The sequence below is a fragment of the Zonotrichia leucophrys genome, chromosome 1 (assembly GCF_028769735.1).
Source record: "Zonotrichia leucophrys gambelii isolate GWCS_2022_RI chromosome 1, RI_Zleu_2.0, whole genome shotgun sequence".
Classification (NCBI taxonomy): domain Eukaryota; kingdom Metazoa; phylum Chordata; class Aves; order Passeriformes; family Passerellidae; genus Zonotrichia; species Zonotrichia leucophrys.
The window spans coordinates 113,874,803-113,883,430 of record NC_088169.1 but is presented as its reverse complement, the minus strand read 5'-3'; the positions used below and the strand labels follow the sequence as shown (position 1 = coordinate 113,883,430).

Sequence of the window (8,628 nt, the reverse complement as noted above, 5' to 3'; positions counted from 1 at the left end):
GAAATTTGCAATAATCACTAAAGTAACTTCCCAGTGTTTTCAGTAGTTACATAAATATACAGAAAACCAAACAAATTAAAGCCCAGCTGCAAGGGTTCTATGAAGAGAAGTGAAACATTAATAGCTATAATCCCTTATCACCAAAATAACAGGTAGAAAGTAGCTTTCTCCTAGCAAAACACCTGCCCAAAAATCTCCTTGGTATAAAATATCAGTCACAGCACATGGACTTGCATTTTCTCTTGTACATGCTTCATGTCAACTTAAATTAAAAAAAAAAAAACTAAACAAAAACAAAGACTCCAAACAAACACAACTAATCCCAAAAAAACCCAGGATTTGCCTGCATAATATGATGTCTGTGTGGTCCTTTCTGATAAAAGAAAGAATAAAAATAATCCTAAGTGAAGAAAATTTAAACTTGTACACAAGTCTTGAGGATGCTGCCAGAAGAATTTACCCATAAACATAAATTAGGTGATAACACTGAACAGTAAAAAAACCCAAATGACAAGTTTAACATCTCTGTGTAATCTATACTAAGAAACAGTAAAAGACAATACTATCACATTTGAGGAAAATTGTCTTAAAATGCTTCTGTGACACCTCCATGGGCAGCAATAAATAACAACATGGGAGAGCAGCAATTAAAATTTGTAGAAAACACCACACTAAACATCAGATTTCTCATATTCCATATTTCTGTAAGGTAGAGTATTTAGCACCAATTTTATGTCCACATTGTGCAATTCAGCCTATTCTGCATGGATTAAAATACACCAATTAAAAAATGTAGCAAGATATTGGGGAACTTCTTGCTTCATGGGTAGAAGTATGTCTTTAAAAAAAACCCAACAAAACCAAAAAGCCCACAAACAAAATCTGAACATTAAAATTTATATTTTAAAAAGCTAATTTTCAGCATAAATTAGGAAATCTGGCAATACAGGAGAGAGTTCTTAACTCAAGAGGCAGAGTCACACAGGAGCATAAACCAAAGAACTTCTGGATCCCTCCACAGAATTGGGCTACTGCAAAAGCAAATTCTGATCAAAGGCTTGAAGTTTAATCTAATAAAAAGTAGTAACATCAACAAACTTGATTAGAGCACTTAATAAATACACTCTGCCTTCTGATTAGCTACTGATAAGGATCAAAAAGCAATATCAAGATCCAGGGAAGTGAATAAAGTCTCTGCAGCTCCACTCAGCCACACAAATATAATTCCATTATAGGATTATAGAGATTTCTACCCAAAAAAAAACCACCAACAAAATGAAAATACAACCAAAACCCCTCCATAAAGTTGTATTTAATTAAAGAACACAGCACAGCTTCCCACAGTCCCAGCTGCATTTTCATTTGAGTTAAACTAAGCTGGCTTTATTGCCTTGCCTGTGCCAGTAACATGCAGAGCAGTGAAAGGTAAAATCTAATCTATTTTCAACATAGACACCATTACTTGGCTGAACTACCCTGCACTTCATCAACACAATTAGCCAGGCTCAGCTTCAAACCAGCAGAGCATCACTATTTCTTAAAAATAAGAGGTCTCTGCTCTTACCTGAACAGATTCTTTATCATATCACGGGGATGTTGTGCAATTTCTGCATTATGGAGGTCTTATGCTCACCAGATATGCAGATACTGACTTGACAAACCATTTTAAATTTTAATAGTTTATATTTTAACTTCAAAAGCATATTTGTTAGTGAATATTTTTGGTGTGGAATTAAAAAAAAATATGTTCTTTCCAATATTTTTACAAACTCTATTAACAAGAGTGCCCAAAATAATTAAAGCAAGCCTCCTTTAATGAGATTTTGTTGATCATATATCAGCAGCACCATGTATTAAGTAAATAAGACATTTATTGCTGAGAGATCACCCTATTGCTGAGTATAATCAACCACTTACCATTTAATTAATTGATGTAGGCATAAGTAGCAACAATATTTTTGCATCATGTTGCCATGCCAAATTTATAAAGCCTTTTAACCTAGTATTTCAAGTAATATTAGAATTTTCAAGTGTTAAAAAAAATTTCACCTTGTTATTTTTCTATGGCTAATGAAAAAGGAGAGAAATAAATATCTCTGAGAAGGATAAAACAAAACATAAAACCATAAAACTAACTGCAATATTGGTTAGTGCTAAAGTTCCAGCAGTATTAGTTACAGAAATAGTTCTTTAGGTCTAAATTCACCCAATATCAGATTATTAGGAGAACATTTATTAAGCTACTTACACTAACACAGGTTTTCCCGATATCTTCGGGCTTTTTAACACTTCTGTCATGGCTTGTTTTGTTTCTTCCATTCTTTCAATGTCACTGGAATCCACCACAAATATGACACCGTAGGACTCAGCATAATAATTCCTCCAGATATTCCGGATCCGTTTTCCACCTCCTAAATCAAAGATGGTGACTTCAAAGCGTCCCTGTTTAAGATTAATTTTGGAAAACCCAACTGTTGGAGCCACATCTTCAGGAGACTCTGTCAAAGAAGAAATCCTTCAGTTTAAAAAGGATTTTAGAGTGGGATTTGTGTAGTAGCAAAATTCAGATTTTAAAAACAGGGAGCGAAACTGCTTTGGTAAATATTGCTGACCACATTTTTGCTTACATGAAGATTTCCTCTCTCCTCAGGGAATTTTTAAATAATTAGTCTCTCAACTAGATACTTTACATTAATTTAGATAGGAGCACTGGGGGAGTGGGAAGGGGGAAGAAAAGAGAGGGGCCCTAAAGGCAGATGTTAATATTTCACACCAGTTCCATTGCAGTGGTGGTTACTGTACTGCATTTCCACTTCCACTCATTTCCATGACAGTAATTAAACTTTGAGAAGGAAAACAACCAAACCAGTTAATGCACTATGACCTGGGAAGCCTTGTGCTCTGCCAAATTTATATTTTATCCTTCATGGCTGCCAAAACAGCTTCAGAAGTTCAAACTGAGGGCTGAGGTGAAATGACTGAAACCATCTTCTGAGATGTAAATTATTTGATTCCCTTTATTTAAGGTCAGGTTTTAGCCTTTGTTTGTTTGCTTTATTTTATTTGCTGTTTTTTTCTAATTTGCCATGCAATATGCTAAAACATGACAGATTTCTATTTAATACTTTTGCTTGCTGCCTCCCTTTCCTGAGGGCCAAGAAAGCCTGGACAAATCTCACACCACTAAGCTGTGCCTGCAGGGCTGAGATAATTGGATCTCTGTTTTAGGCACTGGGGAGCACAAGGCAGGAAAAACATGGAAAATTCAGCTTGTTGAGAGGAAAAAAATGAAGGCCTGGCTAAAAGCACTGAGCTCTGAAGAGCAGTGCAAAAACTGAGTCCCCACCAGCCTTCAGAGAGCCAAGATGGGCATTCAGGACATTTAAACCCTGGGGAACACTCAAGGAAATCAGAACTATCTTTTCCTTGAGTTTCCCTTTAGAAATACATATCTTCATCTCTTTTTTCCCCCTGAAGAATAGGAATTTTAGAAATAACTTTTACATTCAGATGGTAAAGATGGCAAAGTTAATTTTCAAATAGAATGGAAGGCTAAATAATGAAACACTCCTTTTTTCAGGGGAAAGATGGAGGAATAGGAGAGAATATTCATTATTTTATCTGTGCTTTAGCAAGTCTGTGAACTTACATAACACAAGTAAACAAACTCAAGGTGGAGTCTCCAAGTCTGCCAAAACACTACTAAGTAAACTCTTGTTCTTGCACAAGATGAAAGTTGTTTAGAAAGACAATCCCACAAGTAGAGGAAAGAAAATACAGAATTTTTGTTTTCATAAGTTTTATCTCAAATTATATCCTGCTTGCATGTGCCAGGGAAAGTACCCTTCAAAATCAAGTGGTCTTTTAGTGGCAATTTTATTTATCATCATTTTTTTATTATAAATAATGATAAACAATATGTAACACTAGAACCTTAATGTTATACATACCAATTTCCTTTTTTTAGACCTTAGTATATACTTACTTACAACACAGATTTTTACATAAAGTTTACTGCTGTATGCACATTAGTGGAATGGTCACCTGAAAGCAACTTTAGCACATGCACACAAGGAAAAATGAGAAAAAAAAATGAAGTCCACTGATTGTATTGTCCATTGTAGAGTTTTTATTAAGATGTGATAAATATGGGATTTGGATGGTACAACCACCAAGATTTTCTTTCGACAAGATGGGAAGGAAAGATGCATTAAGAGATGAAGCAATATTTTCAGATTTAAATAACAGAATGATATTCTCAGTGCTGCACTTGGATGATAAATTAATGACTTACCTCCCTGAATTCCTCGGACTGTAGCAGTTTTCCCAGCATTATCAAGACCCACCATTATTAGTGTCACCTTCCTCCATAAGGAGAAAAGAAAACAAAGATATTTATTTTTTTTTTCCTCTAGCTACACATCATTTACTCTCTCTTTTTAAACACATGCACAGCAAATTTACCATCAAATAAAAGAAAGAAGAGGTTGCAAAATACCAAGGCACTGTTACTATTGTGTGTCTGGTGTTTAATATGTCCAATCATCTGATTAGACAGAACAGCAGTAGAAGGGAGGAAATGAAAAGTCTCCTGTCATGGTCTAAGTTTCATGTGAGACAATGATTGCTTTCAACTTGATACTTGCCTGCTGCAATTTAATTTCACAGTACTGTAAATTTTATTTGGTGTGGTCATGGTCCCTTTAGCAGTTTCTGTTATTGCAGTTCCATTCCCCTGTATTTTTACCATCTCTCTGCCTCAGAGTTTTTCCTGTATTAGATAATTATTTTTGTCTCCATCAGTGTGTCTGAACAACACCTGTGTTGTGCTGGAAATATGTGGGACTTAACATGCCTTTGTTTCTAGACTGTAAGTGTGCAAACCAGTGGTGCTAGAAATGCACAATTTATTAGCAAACTTGTATACAGGTTAATATTTTCCCAGGATAGGATTTTAAAAGGCACAGGAAAACCTTATTTATGTGTGTATACCACAGTTCTTCCTCCTGTTCACAAAGACTCAGTGATCAAATCAATTTGCTCAATTTTATGCCTGTTTAAGTGTAATTCTAAAAAACATTGTTATTTGCAGACTTGAAACTGTAATAGTAACAAACATGAAGTATAATTTATACAAGTTTTTTCAGAAGAGCAAGAAACCTCTGAGAAAAGAACTCAAAAATTAAATTGTTCTTTAGAATCTCAAAACGCAGAAGCTGGAAGAGTAAGGCAAGAACCAAACAAACTTTACTTTGGGCAGCTTAGAAGCTTTCTGTGATGGAGTGACCAGAGCAGAGGTCAAAGGAAGGATTACAGATATTGTTTATCATGAGTTTGTTCAGTGGATAGAGTAGCAGGTAGATAGCTCTTCTCCATGTGCTGATACCCTGGGTCAGGCTATCAGCACATGGAGAAGAGCCCTGGGGAGAAAGAACTTGGGGGTGCTGGTGGGTGAGAGGCTGGACATGATGAAATATGAAACAATGAATAAAACACTGTTTGGGATGGTGAGAAATGTAAAATACTTTCCATGTTTACCTGACAGGTTCCCTCCACCGTTTCAACCAGTTGCAGCAATTGGCCATTAGATTGAACATCCCTCTTCAGCAGCCATCCAGAGCCACCAGAGCTGCAGGAACGATGTGGGCAGGCCAGAGCAACCCAAGGAGACTGGCAGAGAGACTGCAGAGCCAAGGTCTTTCTTGTCACTCCTAGAAAGGAAAAAAAGGACAAAAAAAATTAGTTAGGCAGTCTGTAGAAAGAAGGCAGCAGCCTCCTGCTCAGTGTGTTATGTTCAGTCTTGTTATCTTTCCCTTTTCCATCCTCACACACTTTATCCACCCCCCTCTTACAGATCTGGGCAGCCACCACACTGCTCATCCCAAATAATAGCGCCAGGCCACAGCACAGAAGGAAACTAAGAGGAACAAGACACATCCAGCTACACAATTTCAGTGCCACAGCCCTGCTGACTGACAGGGAATAAGGACCAATTTCAAGCATGAGTAAAACTTACAAGAATATAACAGGATAAGGCATTAAAAGCAAACAAAGAACATCCCTGCTAAGTGTGTTCATTTAAGTGTCAATTTCTTTTGCACAAGAAGATCCCAGAGCAAGGAAGCTGGGGCTCTCTAGCGAGTATTCTGAGGAACTGGCAATGATATCTAGTAAATGTCACTAATTTAAATAGAAGTACCAAGTACTTCCATCATTCCACTCTTCAAGCAAAAAGAAACAGAATATTCCTCTTTTTGAGAATTGCATTAACAGGTCTCCCAAAGCTTGTATCTCAAACTTCCCTTCATATTTTAAATTATAGCTGCCCTCAAACTAAGGTAATTTTAAATGATGGCAAAAAGTGAATAATTAAAGGTCATAGCAATCCTGCTCAACTGTGATGGCTTAGATAATTTATAGAGGTAGGAACTGAACTCCTCCTGATCTTATGAAGCTCATTTTCAAGGATGCCTTTGCATGGGTCTGCTGTCATTCAGTGTCAGAAACAGGTCAGGTTTCATCCAAAGCAGAGACAACAGCTACTCTTTAAACATTTATATTCCATTATCCTCAAGAACCTGAGAACAGCTTCTCCAATGGAGAGCTGAGTGCATGAAGAGTAGAGAGTTTCTAAAAAGAGCAAGATGATTGAAAATGTTACAAGTCTTAAATCAAGCTCTGAAGAACACAAAATCCCTACTAAAAAAAAAAACAAAAGCCCACATGCAGTGGGCTGCAGTGCCTCAACCCATGAGGAACTCTGAACAAAGCTCACTTTGAGAACAGAGCCACACAAATTTCTAGAAAGCAAAATGTAACAGCTCAGTGAACAAATGTGCCATTCTAATTGTGTCAAATGACATAAATGTAACACTTTCGGTGCCTGAACACCTCCACAGAGCAATTCCCATCCCATTATATAAAGAGTATCTTTGCAAACTGCCACAAAATTGCTCTTGAGCCCATATATGGCCCAGAGCACTCAGATGGGATTCATGAGATGAACAGAACTTATTCAAGAGTGAAAAGCAGAGAGCAGCTAAGCCCTAGCACAAGAGTCTTGCTTAAATACAAAACCATTAAAGGGTTGGGTAGGAAGTGACAAATTTAACAAAAATTTGCAGAAACAAACCACTCTAGGAGGAAAGGACATTCAACACTGCTGAACATGTTATGGTAGGGAGGCAAATCCCATTCTGCTATGCCAGTTTGGAGAGACTGGACGTCTGAAATATGCACAGAACATACATCAGCTGTTTTATAGGATGTTGTTAACATATTGTTGCTATCATATTTCTAGAGTCCCATACCATCTGGCTGGTTTTCTCACAAGCAGCTCTTCACAGCACTGTTATTCCTGCTTCTTCTCCAAGGCTCTCCCTGCTTGGCCAAGCCCACCCCCTTTTATCCCAGTTATCTTCATTAGCCACAGCTGCAGCCCAATTAAGGCCTTCACAGCTGCAGCCCATCTAGAACAACCAGGATTGGGGCAAGGCCACTTATACAATACATAGATTTTACTAGGACTCCTACTATAATAGGGTGCCCTAACAACATCCCAAACCTGTTCCAGATATTACATCTGTCAGCTTGCTGAGGTCAAACAAAACCAACAAGCCCAGAAACGTGTCAAACTTATCAGCGAAGCCTGCACACCATTCAGTGGAGTACATTCAGCACATCACCTTCACTAGAGACTTCTACAATAGAGAACTTATTTCAGCCACATCAAGCTTTCACGTTCTTGGAAACACAGCTAAACAAATCATTTAGAGCTGACTCTGCTCACATAATTTAATTATTTAACTTCCTGCTGTAATGTTCCTTGTCTGAATATCAGTTATAATGGCACTTGACTGTGTTATATTTTGGTATAATAAATCTAATAGAGCGACTGAACAGGAAAGCGGGCATATTCAGCACAACTTTGTGACCACCATCCTCTCTGCCAAAACTTAGTTGAGAGCTAAATAAGCTGCAACAACTGTGAGTCCTGAAAGCCTGAAGCACTCAAATCTTTGTGCGGAACAGCTTTAGGACCGCCACATTTCCTGTAAAGAGTTGTTACTGCAAGTCCAGCAGTTCATTGCACTTTCCGCCCGCGTTCCCACCATTCCTTTTCTAGTTCCAAGAGAACAGCAACTCAAAAACCCCGCCCGTGTCACTCGCTCCTCTCTCCCGCTGCGGCGGCACTTTTTTAGTTTATAAACCCAAGGCTTTGTACAAAACGCGCTCTCTGCGAAGCACAGAGCCAGCCCTGAGGCTGCCGAGCCCCCGGGCCCTTCCCCGCCCCGCTCACCGCTGCCTCCGCCGAGGCCCCGCAGCTCAACGGCTGCGCGCAGCCCGGAGCGCTCCGCCACGCTCGGCCCGGCCCCGCCGCGGCGGCGGCTCCCGGTGGGGACCGGCGTGAGCTCCGGGCTGGGCTGGGCCGCTCCCGGTGAGCTCCGGGCCGCTGCCGGTGAGGCGGGGACCGGCGTGAGCTCCGGGCTGCGCTGGGCCGCTCCCGGTGAGGCGCTGCTCAGGCGGGGCCGCGCCGGGAACTCGGCGGCCGCGGGGACGCCGCACCAAGCCCGTCACCCCGGGAGACGGCCGACGGCGGCCGGCGCGGGACACGCTTAATGGCGCGCA

The 8,628-nt window shown here is 39.7% G+C and overlaps 1 protein-coding gene across 6 annotated transcripts in view; it reads right to left on the bottom strand.

Annotated features, from left to right (window-relative positions):
- ARL13B (ADP ribosylation factor like GTPase 13B) overlaps positions 1-8,555 on the bottom strand; it is a 33,271-nt gene extending 24,716 nt beyond the window's left edge. For 3 of the 6 annotated variants that reach the window (XM_064728127.1, XM_064728161.1, XM_064728147.1), the window contains exons 1-4: positions 8,300-8,555; positions 5,539-5,711; positions 4,295-4,365; positions 2,249-2,498 (exon numbers count right to left, since the gene is read on the bottom strand). In XM_064728127.1, coding sequence (XP_064584197.1) covers positions 2,249-2,498; positions 4,295-4,365; positions 5,539-5,597 — 380 coding nt within the window. In that variant the 5' untranslated portion in view covers positions 5,598-5,711; positions 8,300-8,555. Of the gene's footprint in view, positions 1-2,248; positions 2,499-4,294; positions 4,366-5,538; positions 5,712-7,310; positions 7,379-8,299 lie in introns of those variants that run through there. The other 3 variants (XM_064728166.1, XM_064728137.1, XM_064728156.1) reach the window with 3 other exon arrangements.
- Positions 8,556-8,628: the final 73 nt, after the last annotated feature.